The 20,599-nt window shown below is 39.4% G+C and overlaps 1 protein-coding gene across 28 annotated transcripts in view; it reads right to left on the bottom strand.

Annotated features, from left to right (window-relative positions):
* Positions 1-20,599, bottom strand: part of mbl (muscleblind) — a 128,271-nt gene that overhangs the window by 73,509 nt on the left and 34,163 nt on the right. Inside the window, exon 3 of one of the 28 annotated variants that reach the window (XM_070213437.1) lies at positions 1,348-1,419. The exons of 26 other annotated variants lie outside the window; for them this stretch is intronic. In XM_070213437.1, the coding sequence (XP_070069538.1) occupies positions 1,363-1,419 (57 nt within the window). In that variant the 3' untranslated portion in view covers positions 1,348-1,362. Of the gene's footprint in view, positions 1-1,347; positions 1,420-11,621; positions 11,685-20,599 lie in introns of those variants that run through there. One more of the 28 variants, XM_070213438.1, reaches the window with a different exon arrangement.

Below are 20,599 nucleotides of genomic sequence, written 5' to 3'. Positions count from 1 at the left end.
TTTTCCACTAAGAGTATTATGAAATTTTTATATATTTTACAACTTGTCTGTCTCTTGGCGTTTAGGAGCCCCAGAGAAGTGGGTGGAAAAGCAGACTGACTGCCTCTGACAGTTTCTAGCTGGGAATGCAGCTTTGAGAGTTATTTTTAAAGATGCCACATCAAGTGGAAAATAACAAAAATAATAGAGGAGGCTACGACTTTAATTGGATGTGAAAAACCAGTGGTGAGGATAATAAAACACTAGGGTTCGGTTTAGATATTTTATTTATGAAGAATTAAGTTCCCAAAATATTTTATTAATTTTGTTCAGCCCCCTTTTCAGCTTAGAAGTAAGTAGTAATTTCCTTGAAGGCTATTATAACCAAGTTCAAGTGCCATTACACTTCCATTTAGCCCGAGTTTCCTCGCATTTCCTTGTGGGCCAAGTCAAGCCAACAAAAACAAAAACAAACACTTCATATGTTAATTTTGCAATTAGACTGCTAGAAATGGCACTAATTACATGCGCACGTAACACAGAAACAACAGCTAGGATAAAAGCGAAGAAAAAAAAGAAAACAAGAGTAGCCACTTGAAGGTCGAGACTGGGCAACCCGAAAGTGGCTCCAGGCTCAAAACAACCAAGAAAAAACCCTGGAAAAATAGAAGGAAAAAAAGTAAATAAAATTAATTTTATACACCAACAGGGGCGGCGGCGGCCTCGTCTTGATTATTGTAAAACAAGCCCAAAGAAATGCTGCAAATGTCTGGCCTCAAGTGGGGTGTGTCAGTGGGTGGTGGGGGGAGGTTGGGTGGCAGGTGTTGGGTGGTTGGGTTGCCATTAAAACGAGCGTTTGACACGCGACGCGTTTGCATTTTACACGCAGCAGGCGAGAGGGAAAATGGTTAGGGGAAATTAAGGATCCAGGAGCCGCATTGTGGGCATTGTTTTATACACACACATACCCCCCACTCACACTCAAGTGGGCGGAAATATTAACCGCACTGTACAATTCTAATTACATTTTGCCAGTCGCTCACCTCAGCAGCAAAAATACACAAACACACACACAACACACTGGCAACACACCACCTTTAATTTTATTTATTGCGCAAAATTTCAGGCTGTAGGTGCAAGGATGTGTGTATGTGTGTGTTGGTGTTGCCGCAGCATCGCGTGTCGCATTGCCATAAAATGCAGTGGGAAAATACATAATAAAAAGGGAAACCTCAAGCAACCGCCGCCTTGACTTCCCTGATTGTTCTTCTTCTTTTGTGAGGAAAAGGCTTTAACATCCATGTGTATGTTAGCTGATTTTGCTTGGGGGCTAAAAGCTTTATTCCGGCAATTTCAGAATATATTCTCGTAACTTACTCTCGACTAGATTTGAGGAGGAAAATGGCTCAAAATGGGGGAGATTTGATGAAGAAAACTCACCTGAAAAGAGAAGAAAAGGGAAAATTTGATTGTTAGTTTGGTTCTCTAATTTATAGAAGAAGTTTATAGGATCCTTGTAAACTAAGCACTTAAAATGAATTTCGATATTATTCATGATTTTATTTTTAACCTTTTAATTTCATATCAAATTAAATATCCTAAAAATCTATTTTTTTCCAATTTCCGCTTGATTGAATGCCCAGTCATGTTCTGGTCAGATTTCACTTCCATCTGTTGCTAATTATGCAACAAGAAAATAACATCAAAAATTCAAAGAAATAGCAAAGAAAAAATGAAATATATATAATTTCGTAAGCGAGTTGACAAATAAGGGGACATTTTACGCTTAATTAAACAGGTTCAATAAACCGAAAGCAGCTTGGGACCAGAATTCCGGCCCCAAAAGGAAGTGGCTCAACCCTTTTTGCCTTCTCCCCTTTTTTCTTTGTCTCGTCCTTCCTGTGTGTGTGTGTTAGTTATTGTTGCCTTTGCCTGCATAATTGCCCGTATAATTCATAAAAAAATATGTAAAAAAATTGAAAAGAGAAAGAAAGCGTGAGAGATGAAGAGGAAAAATCATTGACTCTATTTTGAAAGCATTTTAGGCCCGTCCGCAAAAAAACACAAAGGCAGCAGTGTCCTTCCTTTCTGTCTGTTATCCACACAGATAAAAAAAGGGTATGCACTTTTAGCAAAAAAAAAGTTTGATTATTACTTATTTATTACAATTTACTTTTATAAGACAATTCTGATATTTTTAAATAATTTTAAACTCGTAAAAATTAGTGTTTTTTCTTGTAGCTTGAAATATTTTTAAGTCATCAGAAATATGAATAAAGTACCCAATATTTTTCCATTTTTTTCTCGGGCTTTTTTTCATAGACAGCGAGGGAGAAAACAGGGAAACAGGACACCCAGCCGAGAACCCATCATCATCGTCTTTGGGCCAACATCAAGCTCATCAAATGCACTGCACAGCACAGGCCACTTGCTTTTTAATTAAAATCCAAAGTCATTTGCATGCGCTTTGAAAGAAATTGCCATCTATTCATTGAATGGGATGTAGATAGAGGGGGTAGCATCTAATGGGTGGATGCATTGTAATGTAAGTAGTTTCAGAGGGGGTGGAAGGAGGAAGAGGAAGATGCGGCAGCGACCATTATAATCATTATCAATTGCCGAGCGCTGACAACGAGCTTAACAATGGAGCAGATAAATGGAGGCGACCAAAGAGACGGCCACAAAACCGCCTGCGATGCATACAAAGTAGGGAAGTCCGTTGATCGGTGGCAGAAGGGCAGGGGGAGGGTAAGGGGTAGGGGGTGCAACTTCAAGTGTATAAGTGTGTGTGGGCGGAAGGAAGGAAACGGCGGCCAGAAGCGGAAACGGAAAGCCTTATTAAGCGGAAACATTTCGCCTTTTGGCTTCGTGCGTCGAGAGCCCAGGCAGCTTCATAATTTATGCCAATATTTTTACAAGTGGCATTCCGCAAATGCACTGGAAGAAAACTATTATAAAAACTATAAAATTAATATAATAACTACAAGGATTGTCATAAATTATAATACTGGTAAAAACTAAATAATTATTGTATAATAACAATTTAATCTTTTTAGTCTAAAAATTCTTAAAATTTTTGATTGAAAAATATTTGTATAAAATTTTTAGTGCATTATTTTTTTCCCAAGTTGCCAAATCAAGTGCGCCGCTGCTGATTTTATTGCCAGAGCAGAAAACCGACAAAAAAACGACAAGACAACGGGGACCCGAGAATTTTCTCGGGCTATCAGCCTCGTCCCCTGGCATATAAATTGAAAAATTGCAATTGACGAACGCGAAGAGGAGACCGAAGAAAGCGAAATCGAAGCGGGGAAAAGTGGGGAAAGGCGAGAGAGTGTAAGAAATGCTCTCAAAGGATTCGCGGCGGCTTTTGAAGTGTAAATTACAGTGCCAAAGTAATGACAATTCGACTCGAGCGTAATTGGAGTATACAGCAGTCAAATGGAGGGGAAAGGAACTGGAAATCAAAGGATATTTACGGCAATTCAATGCTCACCGCAGGGAATACGAAAGCAATTAAGGTGACATTTTTTCTAAGTAAAGTCTCACCCAAAAATAAGAATTTCCTATTAAATTTTCCCAACTTATTATTAAGGTAATAAAGCCCTTTGAAAGCTTAAAGAGCTCTTCTTAGTTAGTAATGTTCCCTTTGGTAATTTTGCTTTTAGAGTCAACAAATTAAGGAGGTCTAAGGATTTATTAAAGGTAGTTTATTACCAGAAAACCCTCTGAAAACTCCCCTGACCAACCTGGCACAACTGATATGCCCACATAAATCAGAGGTTCCCTTGCTCCTAACCATAAAACATTAAAGTCGGAAATTTGTCTGAATCGGCAGAAAAGTGCAAAAACCGAAATGCGGCAAACTTTGCTCATCATTAACAAACAAAATATTGAACAGGACGACCCTTTGAACGGGAGGAGAAGGACTAGCTATCCTGCCAGCCAGTCAAGTTTTTCCAACAGAAGTTGCACTCAAGTGCCTATTTATCTTATTAAGACGAGGCCGAGCAGCTTGTTTTTGGGCCCTCCCGAAAATGTTGGATGCTGAAATGTTCAATGTTGGCCAATGTTGTCCATTGTTGGACCAACTCGGCAAGGACATTCTCCCTTTTCTTTTCTGCCCCGGCCTTCAGTTTGCTTATTAGTTTATTTTGCTGCTTCAAGTAGTTTCTAAGTTTCTGCTGGGGATCTTCTTCTGTTGCTGCCGGTCCGTTTGTTTTGTTAATTTGATATAGGAACCCAGCAGCAGCAGGGCCAGGAATGGTCGGGAATGCCAAGTGGAGTAGTAGTGGAGGAGCAAATAGTTCCGTTGACTTGTCCACTCCTCCACCAACACACACACACACAGGATCCTCTGTGAGGATGCGAGTAGTTGTGAGTGGGCAAACAAAATGGGAAATTCTCTTGTTGACATGCCATCATCATCATGGATGTTGAATGTGCTCCTCCTTGGGCTTTTGGATGTGGATGCCATGAATACGTTTAAAGTGCTGTGAAAATTTTTCGGTTGCTTGTTTGATTTTGTCAACTGGCATTCCACCAGCGACTCCCCAACTTTTTGGCCATCTTTTCGGTGTGCGTGAACGTTCGTGAATGTGCCTGCACGTTCATGGAAATGTATGCTAATTGGCTTTTGATATTGTCCTGTGGAAGGCGGAACAGGGGGCGTAATTTGCGGCAAAGCGGTATAGGGGGCGTGGCAACGACATCATTCTGTGGTCTCTAAAATATTGAGTGGTTCAATAGAGGTGAAGGATGGATAGTTTTGACAAGATAGTTAAGTAAAAGGTAAACTGAGTGGAAAATTCTAAAAATATATGAGAAAGGTAGTGGAAATTTTCTAATTTTCATTAGCAACAGCTTTCCAAATTTATTTTCCCAGGTGCTAAAATTGCTAATTGGCTGCCCGAGTTTCCCATATGAAATATATATTTTTGTGGCTGGCAAACAAAAAAGTTAGACTTTATTGCTAACCAAATTTATAGTTATTTCCTTTCGCTTTGACACTTTGTTGATTTGTAGGTTTTATTTTCACCCCGGAAAAGTGCCGAAAAACAAATGCGAGAACAACGCACGCCAAACTTTTTAATAAAACCAAAACAAGTTCTCGCTCACTTAATTTATTAAGCTCCAGAGATTCAAAGATGCCAATCCTACGGATTCCATCCATTTCGACACTCTCACGCACAGACAAGGGCTCATAAATATCGATTTCATTGGGTGGCCGTGGCGCTCATACATTTCACGGTTTATCCGGCTGATGAGCAGTGGGAACTGGGTATTTCGGGCTATTTGGGTAGTGGGGAAGCACTTCCAACGTATCGCCAGCGAATCATCCACACGCCATGACTAAAAGTTACTAAATTTTCCGGCCGTTTGCGTCATTAATTTCGAAAAGGAAAAAAAAAGAGAAAAGCCGAAAACCAAAGTGGAAAAGCCAAAAAGAAAAAAGCCAAGTCGGGGATACACGCAGCCAAATGGAGAGGGGAAAACTGCGTGGAGTGTGGGAAATGAAAACGAAACGAAACGCAAGTAGAAATAATGGGACAGCAAAAGTTTCGCGACCGAACGCCGATGGCCGTGCTCCGATAAGGATAATGGATTTGGACTACCCACTACCGAAACACCGAGTTCCGACTGCAGACTACCGACTACCAAATGAAACCAGAACTGAAGCCAAAACCGAACCGTAACCAAAAAACCAAAGCGAAACGAAGCGTTGTGTTGTTGCCTTGGCGAAAAGAAATTTATTCATTGACAATTGAGTTGCGGGCTGCTGAAAATTGAGTTTGGGGGTCATCACCATCGCCATACCATCACCATCCCCGTTATTTAGATGTCCTGTTTGAGGACTTTGCCCTCCCATCGTCAGTTCATCGCAAGTAATTTCGAGTGCTGCATATTTATTTGCACAAACGCTTTGCTTTATTATTATGTATTTCTCTATTCCTGTTATTAGAGAGCTGAACAAGTACAAGTTCGCCGGGGAAGTTCTTCAAAAGTTCTTCCTTTACCCGCTCTGAAGTACTTTCTGCGGTCAGGCTTCGGTATTTGAAATATTTTCTCGCTTTGAGCGGCAGGAATAAAAAATGTCAAGTGTACTTTTTGGCTTACGAAAGTATGCAACAAAAAGTGGAGTGAGTTCGGGGGTTCTCTTTTCATTTGAGTGAAATAAGTGATTTGGAAAAGGGATGCAAACTGACTGATAACTCATAAAAATGTTCATGGAAAATTAAAACATTTTTAGTAACTCAAAAACTAATTTCTTTGGCTTTAAAAATCTACTTTATAACATATTAGCCGCAGTTTAAGTTCCTTATCCGGCCGCAATAAATTTTCCGGCTGGCTGACTGTAGCCCAACTTTAACAGTAACAATCCTGATTTGCATAAACTTGACTAAACTGCAAATACATCCCACTCAATTTACATGACTCCCTTATGCCCCCATCTGATTTTCCCGGATTTTTCTTCTTTTTTTCTTCATTTCTCCGTAAGCCGCCATACTTCACATGGCCTGTTTTATTTGGCTGAGGCCTCATTTTATTCCGTAATTTTTTCTCTTTTTCCCTGCAACGTTCTAGTCGAAAATTTGTTCCTCTTGCCGCATGAAATGCTTCTTTTTGGTCGATGTGTTTTTGTTGTCGAGTAAATCTAGTTCCTGGCAAATGCCACAAAAGATTGATTTTTTTTCTTGGTTCCCCTTACTTTTATTTGTTGTTATTGCAGCTGTTGTGTCTCGTTTTTTGGCTGTCGGCCAGGAAAGAATTTTGTTTTGAGTGCTGCGGCGACGACAAGTCCAGCAAAGTCCAAAAATATCTCTTTAAGAGCTTTTTTTTTGTTTATTAAATCCCATGCTCGATTTATAAACAAGTCAACGCAAAGGGAAGGGAGGGCAAGTTATTTATTTTGTGCGGCGCCTGAAACGTTTTCGCATTTATTCTTAATTATCAACAGAAAGTTGTCTGCGCTTTTTTCGCCACTTCGTCTGTCCCGTAACTGTACCCCCCTCATAAATCTAGTTGGCCACACTGTAGCTGTTGCAGCTTTCATTACCACTGCCACACTCTCTCGCTCTCTCTCAACCCACACACGCCAAACGGTCGCTCTTCCTCTTACTTCCGCTTCCACACTCGACATACTTTATCATGACACGCGGCGTATTTCAACATATCTTCGCACACTGACAGATGAGCCAACATTCAGTGGAAGGCAGACATAACAGTGAACGGCGGACGAGGACGGAGGACCAAAGGACACTGGACCACAGACACTCGTCCAGTTGTTTTTGTTGTTGTCCGTTTCTGAACATATGACAGTTTAATTTACTTTTATTTTTCTGTGTGTGGATTGCATTCCAAACACATATATGCACACAGCCAACTGTTTGGTTTTTGCGGCTTCTTTCCGTCTCCGTTTAAAGTTTATGTTTATGTCATTTAATTTCAATTATTTGCTCTCAGCTAGAGTGTTCCCACTTTTGGCCATTTTAATTATGCGCTCTGGTAATTTATGTTAAACTCTGAGTTATTAGAATTTATGGCAAGCTGCTGGCAAAAACTGTGCGCAAACGGCGCGTGAAATGCTAATGGTCGAAATAAATACGTATATATATAGTATACGGTCTTATATACGCGTTTTGCAGCCACAAATGGCCGGCTTTAAACTGCCATTCCGCCCACTTTGGCACTTGAAAAGCCCTGTGGAAGTACGATATTGTATATGCCAAATAAATACACGATAAAGCAATCAACTCAGCTTGGCCAGGTTCGGTTTTTTATTTTTCGACGGCGTAATAGAAACTTCCGAGCGTTTTACAAATATTGAAAGCCGAACAAGACAAATGAAATGTAGAGTTACTCAGACAGAGATGCGAAAAAATAAGAAGAACTCCTTTTTTTTAATATTGGAAGAATTTAAGGCCCCAATTGTACTACATTAGATGATTACAACTAATTTAGAAATAATAATATTTTAAATATCTTTCACAAAAGTTAAAAAAATTCCCTTTTAACTATTGGAAAAATTTTGGGTTCTATTTCGACTGCACTAAATAATTCTAAAAATGTTCTTAAAATTGGAATATTCAAATTTGTTTTCTAATATCTTGTGGAAGCCATTGAAAATATATCTTTTTATTTAGATCTACAAAAATAAATATATCCTGGAACAACACTAGCATGCCGAACAATGACAGCGAGAAATCAACGCGCCAAAAACTGACAGACGACAAATGAGTAGAAAAAATCAGTCAAGTGAAGGTACGGGGACATCCACATCCACATCCAGAACCAGAACCACACGGAGTCCAGACAATGACAGCAAACGACTGACTATCTGACAGACAGTCAGACATTCCGGGAAAAACAAACCCGATGGTTGAATTGCTATTTTGGCTGCTCTTGCTTTCCGATATTTTCCGATAAGCAGCAACAACAGCAGGAACCAAACGAAGCCAAACCAAACCGCACCGCAAATTCAGCCAGAGTTTTTACTCCTCGGCTCCTGTGGAAAATCCCATCCACTCGCACATAAATTCCTTGCTCAGCTTGGTTATTCTTTTTTTTTTTGCCTGGGCTCTCAAGAGATTTGTTTTGTTTTCGTGCACTTGTTTACTGCGTCTTTGCTGCGAGAAAAAAGAATATAAAGCAAGGAAAGTGGCAGCAACAATGCACGAATACCGCCAGCGGCTCCCACTTTTTGTGGAACTGAACCCCCTGCCACCACCACCACCATCATCACACATGGAAGCTTACTTACTTTGCAGCTCTGGGGGATTTCCTTCTTTTCCTTTGCCGGGCAAAAGGGAAAATGTAAATTTACATTAGACGCAAGTAAATTTAAATAATGCGCGTAAAATTTACTACTTTCCTCCGCATTTCTTCTACTTTCTTCTCGCTGCTCCCTGTCTTTCGAAAGCAAAAAGCTTTAGATAACAGTTATGGTATCGTCCCTTTGTTACTTTCCTGCTCGGGCGCCAGTTGCCTGGCGCAGCTTAGAAAATATGTTGACAAGCATAAAGCTGCTGCAAGGGTCTCTCGGTTTCCGATTTCCTTGAGCAAAAGAGTGGAGAATGTGACAAGTTATGCGAGACTCTGGGTCGGTGAAAACAGAGAAGCACACCCAAGTGGGATAAGCGAAATTTAACAATTTGTTGAAAGATATGCCAAGGTGGCACGGAAATCTCCGCCAAATAAATTGCCGAGGAATAACCCATTTCGGCAGCCCACAAATCTTATAAATTGCTTGTGCGATAATTCTCTTTTTTATTGGAATTTTATTTCAATGTAGTCATAAACAAAAAAATATTTAATTCCATTTTCTATATTTAAAACAGGGGTGCGGCTACAAACACAATTAAAGCTAAAGACTAAAGCTCCTCGTAAAATAAAGAATTTTGGAAATATAGATTTTGAATTACCTATGACAAACAAAGGATTTCTATGCTCCCCAACTGAGACCCACTCGCTTGTCACATCCCAAGTTGGGATTTCCCGGCCAACATTGTCGGGCGACAGGAAAAGCCAGCGAATAAACCACATCCCCTATTGAGCCTCAGCCGCTGATCACAAAATCCACATGCATTTTTCATGCTTTGTCAAATAAACAGCATCTACATATATAGCACATAGCAGCCCCACACACTTTCCGCTCAACTCAGGAGACATTTTTTCAACGGCTAGACGATGGAAATTCGTGCCTGGGTTACCATTTTTTTCTTGTTTCACCCCAGGACAAAGTTTTGCCCAAACGCTTTGCTTTCTATGTTTCTTGCCAATTTCGGCAAAGACACTGGGCAAAAAGAATCAACAAGAGATGAGGCTGCTGCTGCCGCTGCAGCTTGTGTCTAATAAAAGTCTAGTCGACATTATTTTCAACCCCCGGCGAATTATACACAAGTTTGATCCATTCCGTTCCTTTTCCGTTCGGTGGAAGGCGAGGCGACAACCCCGGGATAAGGACGCGAGTCCTTTGGCCCGGCCAATGCAATTTTCGTGCATGGGGCAAAAACGTGGCTTGAATAGCCAAGTGAGTCCCACATTATAAATAAATAAGCAGCCCAAGCACCCGAAAGCGATGGAAAAATACAGGAAAAAACTGTTCTGGCAAACGGAACTACCCTCTGGATGGGGAGAGAATGAATGGAAAAGATGGGGAAAATAGAAATGATATTAAGACGAGGGAGCGGGGCAAACATTTTAACAAGTCAATAACATGTCAAGTGAAAACTTTTTTAATATTTTCAAATTGTTGTCTCCTTTCTTCCTAGATTTCTCCCCCTTCCTCCTAAAATGTCAACTCGCTTGGCTCGCTTAAAGCCAAAAAATAAAAAAAAAAATAAAAAAATATTTACCCACAGACGCGTGTCTGACAGAACAATTAATCAAAAATTCACCATAATATTTTACGCTACTCAAAGAATGAATCTCTTGTGCGACAGTTTTTGTTTGTCATGCATTTCAGATTTTCGTTAGCCGGGGGAAGAGGCAGCTTGTAAAGCTTTATTGGCTTACAAGTTGGTCTTCAAAGTGACAACTTTATGGAATGTGGATTTTCTTTTGAGTTAAAACTAAAAAAACCAAAAATGAATTAGGCCTTAACTGCACTTAGTCTATTTCTGTCTGTGTGGATCCTAAGTGGATTAACTTCGATATCCTTTCGAATAACCCTTGCCGAACACGCTTTTAACTTCCAATTACATTTGGCTTTGATATACGACTTTCAGGCCGACATCTTCGCCTCTTCGTTCGGTTCTCCCTTAACACTTAACTTGATTAGTTTCCGGCTGGAGTTCCATTGCCCACCTGCAGTTACCTTATGGCTTACACACACTCTCTCACCCACAAAAGTCTGGCAATATTAATTTCAATAAATCAACAAGTGCATTTTTAAAATGAACAAAGTTTTGCACACTTTTCGAAAGGCAGAAGAGGAAACTTCGTTTTTTGGCTCTGCATACGAGAAATGGCAGCTGCGGAGCTGGAAAAATCAAGCACAAAATATTTGCCAAACTTTTCGCATTGAGCTGTGTTTACCTAATGTATTAAAATGTTCCTCCATTGATGAGTTATATGGCTGCCGTAAGCCATTATACAAAAGTGGCCGGGCTTTGATTTCATTAAAAAAAGAAGTAGAAAGTAGAAGAGGTCCAAAGGGCAAAAAATGGGGAGCAAAATGTGCAGTTAGTCGAAGAAAAGTTCAACTGTCATTTTTTTCGGAAAAGTGCTGCGGAACTTTTTGCTTATGAACTTTTCCACAACGGCTGTGTGTTGAACTCCCCATCTTCATCATCATCATCATGGTCGTCGTCTTGAGGCGCCGTTTAAAGTTTTTCCCATTTTTCTACTTCATTTTTTTCGGTTTTTTTTGTTTTTGGTTTTTTATTTTTCCAGAGGGTACAAAAATTTATACTTATATAAGTTATACTGCTCGCAAAAATCAGAGTAAAGTTTTAGCTGCAAGTAGTACATAAACGAAACCAATATGCGTGTGTCCCTGTCTCTCTGTCTGCAGTCAAAGTTTTCCCTGGGGTGCAAAACCCTCTATTTTTTATTTTTTAACCCTCGCTCTGTGGTCTCCAATTCCTGGCAAATATCATTATTCTTGTCGTTTTGCTGCTTTAAGCGATTTTCGTGAAGTCGTTTAAACTTGACGTCTATGAAAAATGTAGCCAGGCCCTTTGGTTGGGGGCGAAGGAAAAAAACTTTGGGGCGGAGAGTTGGCAAGAAAAATGCATTAAATAGTTTTTGACATTATTAAAAAGGGCAAAAATCTTGTCGCCACTTACGAGGGGTCAAGGAGAACCGTTTGAGTGGTTGAGTTGTCATTGAAACTTACCTGAAAAAAAAGAAAGAAAAATATTTATGAGTATAAGTTTAAAATTTAAGATTTTAATTAAATTACTAATAATATAATTTGTTTAGTTCCTTTAATTTTTCTCTAAGCTTATTATTTTCTCCTAACTGTACTAGCCACCTTTATTAACCGTTTTATTAAAGGTCAAAAGCAGCCAAAGCAGCAACTTGCCCACAGAACTGTGTCGCACTAAATAATTGCCAATTTACGTGCATTTTGCGGATGCGGATTATGTGGAGCTGGGGTTATGGCCACACAGCTACAGCTGCCTCCGCAAAAGTTTGCTCTGCAACTTATTGACCTTTTGGTCATTTGGCCACACACACTCGCACACTCCTGCCCTGCTCCTTGGGTCAACATATTTGCCGAGCGAAATCAAGTCGGTTCTGCAGCACCTGGTTGTGCTGGTCCGTTGCCTAATTAGTTGGTTTTTGAGGTAGCCAAGAAGTGTTTGCCCATTGCCCGGCTTTCCCGCCGAAAGTGTGCGCATTTTGGCCAGGTCTTCAGCCCCAAGTGGATCGCATTTAACCCTAATCAACTGGCCAAACTCTTATGCAGCTTTCGCTTAAATTGCATAACTCAACCGGAATCGAAACGTGAGTCCCCAATCCCCGATTTCTGCTGCGCACATACAATGTGTGTGTGTGTGTGTGGTATTTGTTTAGCTAACAAACCTACTCCTTTTTTCCCGCCCAAAAATACATATATAGCATGGGTGTGTTTTTACTGGCCGTCTGGCTGGATGGCGTTTGCCAAAAATCAAATGCAATCAGCGAAAACAAATAATGGCATAACGTGCCGTATTCCCGTGCGGCAATGAGTGTAGAACGTAGAACGTGTTGGGGCCTGCTGGAATGCAAATGCAAATACAATGCAGTCGGAGCTAATAAATATTGAAAGTGGTTTAAAACAAATCGGCAAATAACGTGCAATATGCTTTTTTATGTTTACAAATAAAGGGCAAAAACGAGCTGTAAAACTGCATCAACTATCGTTTGTAAAGGAGAGCAAAAAAAGTCATATTAAACTCTTCCATGGCTGTATTAAAAATGCATTGATGTAAAAATAATAAAATCGATATGGCATATCGAAGTAATGCCGACTGAACTGCATGAAAATTAAATTGTAGCCTGGCAATGAAATCCACACACGACTTCCACATGAACGAAGGCAAATACAAATTTAAAGGGGGCTTTTGCATACATATATTTTTTATGCGAATTCAATGTGGGCATATTGAAGCCTTAAAGGCCACAGAAATTCAGTTAATAAATACATTTATCGAATATTTACAGAAACTGTAGACTTATAATAATAGCGGAGTGAGTGACTACAAAATTATAAAGTTTTTAAGCTTTTTATTAGAAATACAAAAATAAATGCACTAAAAATTTAAAGTAATTTTTAAAGCTGTGGGAATTTAATAATAATTTTTCTGATTAAACCAGACCAATTTATTTAATAAAAAAAACTTTATAGTTTTTGTAAATTTTACGAAAGATCTCACGGAATGTAGGAAAGCTTCTTTGTATAAAAGAGAGGGTTGGAGAATCCTTGTGGCTTTCTGCGTTTTATATACATTTCAGAGGATATACGAAAGTCCTGGTCAAGCACCGTGTGCATGAGTTTGTGTGCGTGTTTGTTGTTTTCATTTGGCTACTGCAACTGGGATTTACTTTTTGTGCCCCTGGCATCCTTGGTCGACTCATGGATTCGTGGACCAATGGACCCATGGAGCCATGGAGATGGAACGATGCGCGTAAATTTAAATTAGCAGCCACACCACACATGGCTTCTCTGTGCGTGTGTATATGAAATTACGCATACGCCACGTTGCACCACATTTTGACTACTTCATTACCATGTTTAATCAGATCATTGCGTGTCTGCCATAGCTGCTGTCTCTTTCAGCTGCCGCCTTTCTGTCTCTCTCTTTGCTGCAGAGGCCAGTTCATCAGTCAACCGCAGTTCAGCCCCCTCTCACAATTCTCCAGCCAACGCCACTGCAATCATTTAAATGCTGTGCATTAATATTTCACACACACGCACAGGCACACAGCATTTCGCCTCCCCTGCAAAACTACTATCGTTGTTTTAGTGTTTTAAATAACAATTTGGTTTAGCATAAATTTACGCATGTTTTTGCATCGCTTCGGGGCCAAAATTGAAACGACGGCGAGGAGGGGGCTGCAAAGTTAGTTTCCACACATAATTTTTGGTAGCTTTTTGCTATTGTTGTTGTCGCTGCCATTATTCTAATTGTTATAGTTGCTCGCCATGGGGAGGATGATGGTGGATATTAGGGGGTAATGGCCACTGTTTGGCTTTGACTTGAAAATGTAAATGTCGAAATTGCTGACAGACAGTTTGGGGAGTTGGCAAAAAAGCGGGCTAAAATGCGAAATTTTCAAAAGCGTTTTTGTTTTACAATTTTTTATATACGAGCAAAAATTGTTAAAATTTTTAGATAGCACGCTTCTCCGAATTGTTACAGAATTTCGGTTTTACTTTTGGATTTCTATGTCAAGGCGTTTTGGTTGCAGATTCTACCTCCCGTTTTTATAAGCTCTTCTTTTATAGGTTTAGATAACAAATATTTTTGTTAGAATTTCTAGATGCCCTTTCAAAATGCATGGCAATTTTCGGCTTTTACGCTCGATTAGTGACCAAAAGCTGGAAGCCATTGTCATTATTGACTCGGGCTCATTTCATCTGAATGACATTCTGACATATGCCAAGTGTCGTGTCCTTTTCACAGCCCCTCCTGCTCCCCCAAAAATCCAGCTTTGGCTTTCGCCTGATTTATGCACATCAATAACACGAAGCGAAACAACAGGCATAAATCAGTTCTCAGGCGAGACACGCACAGACAATGGCCGAAAACAAATATTTGACTAATTTCGGAGATAGCCAAGTACAAAGCGGCTGACAAAAGGGACGAGACAATGGATGGGCCAGGGAATATATAACCTTAAAACACAAACTTGGCCAAAACAAAGTTACGGCCTCTGCGGTTGACACATGAATCGGTAGGGAAACGAAGGGCGGGAGTAGGTACACTCAGGGAAAAAATTGTTCTGATTGTGTCTGAAAACGTGTCTGTTTGAGTCTCAAAAATAGCTTTATACCGTTTGGTATCATTATAAGAATTTATGGTATTATTTTAAGAACGGATTTTTAAGACCGCTGTTCTTACTCTAAGAACAAAACGTACTTAAATTTAAATTTATTTTTAGTACAAAAATAAATTTCTTTGAATGCTCCTGTAAGCATTCTGCCATAGAAGGAAATAATAAGGCCATGGCCCAGGGGCCAAGGTGCTGGATTCTGGTATTATTTTGTATTTGGGGGTACAAGGTTCAATTCCCGCTCACAACACAACTTTTTTTTTTTTTAATTAGTAAATTAACAACTTAACTTTTTAAATACATTTTTGTTTTCAAAGTTATTAAGGAAATATTAATTGAAATACATTTGAAAAACTTTTTACTTACTTTGACTTATCCGGTTTTTGAACCTGGGTCCTCTCGCATCAGAGGCAGACGCCTTACCAACTGGGCCATCGCACCGTGCTTCGCGCGCGTGCATAAGTTCAACTTAAATCTAAATTTACTGGTCTTAAATCAATACCCTTTGGTATCAATATAAGAATATGGTCTTAAAAAAATAAAAGAACAAAACGGTAGTAATGTAAGAAATTCGGTCTTAGATTTTTTCGGTCTTTTTTTTCTGGGTGTAGTCAGTAGTTTATAGATACACGAACATAATTAGGAACGAGTCGTTTTAATTGATGGTTTAAACAGGCTCACAAGCGAAAACTTTGCACTTGGCTTGTTTATTAATGCCTCGTTGTGCTGCAGCCATGTCGGCCTGCTTATTTAGCTCATTTATTTTGAATGGCAGCTTTTGGCTAGCTGATGCACTTGTGGTCAAGAGCAGGCAGAAGGCAGCAGGAAGATGGAGCTAAATGTCTGCCAGTCTGCATTAATTTCCAGCTTAAATTGCGCTTCAAACACGCACAGCTTTGCATACTTTTGTGCATCTCACTCACTCACTCACTCACACACTCACACTCTTTGCGGTTGCTGGGAAATTTATTAGCTGCAGTTTGGTGCTCGGAAAACTCAACTGCCGCCATCACCACCCCCTTTTCACCTTCGCCTGCGGTTGCACCTGCATCTAAGCTGATTGCCAGTTATCTGTGCATCTTTGTAGCTGTGCGGATTAATTATAGCCTTGTTTAGTTTATAGAGTTGTCTAACGGCATTTGCATTTCCATTTGATGACACCCCCTCCCCCATAATTCCCGAAAAAGTGGCCAAATAAATTCGGGGCTTAACAACAACGAGTGGCGGCTGCACACAGACACCGACACATACTCGCATTTATATTTGCACGCAACTAATTAGCTGTCAAAATAATATAAAATCAACTGCCACGGAATGTGGATATGCGGCAGGAAAATTCAGGGGTTTGCTCAAACAGTGAGAGAAATATTAAAAGGGGATCTAAAAATATTATTTAAAAGATTATAATATTTAAGGATATTTTTCAGATTTATTTTTAAAGTAGCCATTATTCTTAAAACGAAAAAAAGTAAATGTTTTTTTTTTTAATTGATTTTGTTTTAAAATATTTTAAACTTTTTTAAAATTTGAAAGAAATAGAAATAAAGAAAAGGACTTTTATTATTATTATGTTTATTATTGCTTAAGCTAAAAAAGATTCATATTTTAAAATATTTTATACATTTAGGAACTGTCATTTTCCTTCAATAATTCCATAACACTTGTTTTTCATCTGTTGCAACCTATAGATACACATGTATCTCGGCACTAATAACGATTTGTAGCCCTGTGTTTGTGCTGAAGTCAAAAAGTTTGTCCAGCGGTTAAGAAAGGGAAGGAGACTGGAGTTTTTCCGACCGACTCTGTCTGTGTGCATAATCGAGCGGATACAATCATTTTAATAGACACGCCGGTGTTATAATTTATATGCAAGCATATCCGTTTGCTGCCCTCGTCCCTTTCAGCCCGAAAAATGTGGCAAATACTAGGCTGTGGATGTGGATGCGGATGGGTATCTCTGGACCAAAGCTCGACCACATTTCTATGCCATTTGCATATCTCCACCTATCCACCCCGTTTGCCCTTTGTCTCCTGTGTGACTTTGTCTGGCCATTATTGTGTTAATTTTCAGTTTGATATGCAGAAGAGGGGTCGGTCGCAGGAGCAGGATGCCAAGGATGTGTGTGAGCAGGGACAATATGGTAAATGGCAAAAAAGTTTTCACTGTGGCGAAAAACAATGTGAAATATTTGTCGCTCGTTGGTCGCTCTCTGCGATGATTGCGCATGATAAAAGCAATCACGATGTAAACGGGGGAAAGGGGAATTTTGGGGAAATGAGTAAAATGCGAAGGTATTTCCGGCTCTTTGGGATTCTCTACATTATTGGAATTTTCGTATTTTTACATACGAAATTGTGATATTTTAATTACCTTAATGCAGTAGTTCTACCAAGTGGTTGTTTCCACTAGAAAACTTTTATTCAGCTTAATCTGATTAATTATGGACATGAACTATTCTTGCTGCAACTCGGGCCACAAATATTTAAGCCACTTAAAATAGCCATACAAACTTTGACGAGACAAACACAATAATGAATAAATAAATAAAAAAAACTCATAAAAGCAATATAATTTAATTAACAATATACAGAAGCGATCGGGGAAAACAATGAAAAATGTGGAAAAATAAATATGCCTATATGCGAAATGAACTGCCAACAATAAAAGCGAAATGAAGTCATAACACAACAGAGACAGCAATTAAAGGGAGCCAAATATTAAATTTAACAAAAAAATTAAAGCGGGGAGTGGAGGTTAATTATGCTGCTCTCTCGCTTGCTCACAGTCTCCATCTCTTTCCCTCCTTCACTAGGACAATGGCCGGGCAATGAGAGATAAATATCAGCGATTAATTTGAAATTTATTGCGTGCATTTAATAATTTATTAGTGCGTGAGCGCGAGTCGGGCTTTGTTCCTTGTTGCTATTGCAATTTATGTGCGGTGCAGCAGCAGCAACAACAACACCTTCGAGCACACACATTGCGCATACGCCGCATTGTTCACAGCAGCGCAACAAACGTTAATCGTGCCCATCCCTCGGAAAATGGGAAATTTCAGAGGGAAAGCGGAAAAAGGGGAGCATAAGGGGGTGGGTTAAACAATTGCATTTAAATTGCATGCCTCGCTGTTTGACTCTTGGCACCGCACACTACATATATGCAGCGTAGTTTCGGGGCCATAAATAAAAGGCAAACAACTCAATTTGCATTGCAAGTGGGTCGGGTGGGGGTAATATGACCAGGAAGTGTTCAAAGGACAGTTCAAAATCCCCCTCAAAGTTCAATTTCTCCCCTAATTATCGCCCTCCCAAAAATCCCTTACAACTTAGAACCGCAATCTCTCGCCATCAATTGCTAATCTTGGCTAATTATTCGAAGCCAGCTGCAAGAATTCATTGCTTATCCCCAAGCCAAAACAAAGCGAAAAAAAGAGCACTGCTTCTCCCTCATCGACTCAACTCAGTTCGGACGATTTCCATAGATTTAAACAAAAACTTTTTAATTAAAAACTTTTTTTGTGCTTCCCTCCCCCTCTCCTGGTTTTCCACTGCGTTTTCCAGTTTTCCCCCTTTTTTTGTGCCTCTGCAGTTTTATTTTATTTTTATTTTTTTATGCGTCTTTTGGCTGGCATTTGTCTGAAAGCCTTTGGGGCTTCAACCGCAACGCAGAAAAAAAAAACAAAATAAAAAGAAGAATAATCAGAGAAACAAACTCGATTTGTTGTTGCTTCTGTGGCGGTGGCAACAATTAAAATTGCGCCACTGAGCGCCACTTTTGGCCATTGGCAAAGAGGGCGGGTGCGAAACTGGGCGTGGCAGCTACAGCTACAGCATCACCACTTAATGTCACATTTCATTAGGCAGCTGGCGAAAAAAACAAAAAAAGAAACACGGAAACATAAAAATGGCACGGCAAAAGGCGGGGAAAAAAACCAAAGTTTAACCACTGGGAATTCTGAGGAAATCCCCGAGTAGGTGTGGGTGCTTTTCCAGCCATGAATGCTTGCAAGTGTTTGTGGCTAATAAAGAAAATGTGTTGCATACCTTGTGGCCAACTGAAAACGATTGCTAGCGGAGGAAAGTGGAAAGAAATTAAATTGCAACAGAGCAAAAACCAAATAGTTCTTTGATGCAATGGGATACCGGGGATTTTTCTCGAAATTTTCAAATGTGAGACAGGCAGAAATAAATTGTTATTCGTGGGAGGAATTTAAGTTAAGGGATTTAAATATAAATGTATAATTTGTAAAAATTTTTCAGGTAAAATGTCATTAAGAATTTACTCAAAATTTAAAGCGGATTCTCTTGTTAATACTTAAATATTTAAAATATTTTTCCAAATGCTAAAATGATTTATAAGCAAATCACTGCCCGAGCCACCATAAAATATAAATAATCCCCCTCCTTTTCTATTATCTGTAAATTCGGCAAATTTAATTACTCACCAATTATGCACAAATCCATCAGAATTAACCACAATTAAGTAAAAACTTTGTTGCTCACTTTATCGCATTTCTTTTGGGGCTTTCCCCGCCGAGCCTTCTACTCGCTTCCTCTCGCTTCATTTCAATTATTCAATTTTACACCTTGTGGCATTTCCCAGAACAAGACAAAAAACAGGGATAGAGGGATTCGGGGGGCTTGGCGAGAAATTCTAGAGAATTTGGCAGCAGAAGACTTTCATTCTGCTGCGCATTAATCGCCGTCGAAAAGGACCAACTTTTGTCGAGGCTTCTTTTCCTCCACTTTGGAATTCTGCTGCGAGAAAACGCGCCATGCCAAAGGCAAAAAAAGGGGGTGGATGCTGTGCGACAGTTGGAATTTACAAGAAAGCTCCAAATGAAAAATCGCAAAATTCTTTAAGAAATACTCAACAAACAAAATGGTCAACAAAAAAAAAAAGAACAAGGAGGAGGAGCTTAAAGGAAAGACAGTAGAACTATGTACCGAGTATTTTTGCGGGATAGTAATGATAATTGGAATTCGCCCAAGTGGTTAGTTTTATTTGCTTCAATAACTTGCAATAAAAAATAAACAACAGTGCATCTGCACAATTTCCCAATTTAGATTTATTTGTATCATATCTTAAATTGCCCAAGAAGATCGCATAAAAAATTGCACACAAAATGCATTTAGTTATAACATGATTACAGTCTTAATTCCGTTTGTCACACAATAAATTTTATTTTTAAATATATCTCTGCCGTCGTCTTTACCTTTCTCTCTTCTTCTCACCTGGCTGACGGCCAACAGAATTTGACTCGAAATAACACTGTCGAGAACTATAATTTGACACGAATTTATATTTGAGTGGTTTTTTGTGTTATTTTTTGTGATTTTTTTTTTGTCTTGCCTAGCCCATTTGCAACACAACATTTGCAACTAAATTGACAGATGCAAATGTAAGCAAATTTATAATTGAATTCACCGCTCGCCATTCGACTTCAATTTCAAATGAAATGCAAAAATGTTGACCGAAAAGCCGAAACGGAAAATGGAAAATGTTAAATTCCCGTTTGGCCAGCGTAAAATTAACTCATTATAAAATTAATTAAACAATCGTCGGGTGGCTTTGTGCACTCAAATGGATAAAAGTGTGTTGGTGGTGGTGGGAGGTCGGATAATCATGTGTTTG

This window comes from Drosophila takahashii, chromosome 2R (assembly GCF_030179915.1).
Source record: "Drosophila takahashii strain IR98-3 E-12201 chromosome 2R, DtakHiC1v2, whole genome shotgun sequence".
NCBI classification, from domain to species: Eukaryota; Metazoa; Arthropoda; class Insecta; order Diptera; family Drosophilidae; genus Drosophila; species Drosophila takahashii.
Note: the sequence above shows the minus strand (reverse complement) of the source record. Positions and strands in the feature narration are given on the sequence as shown.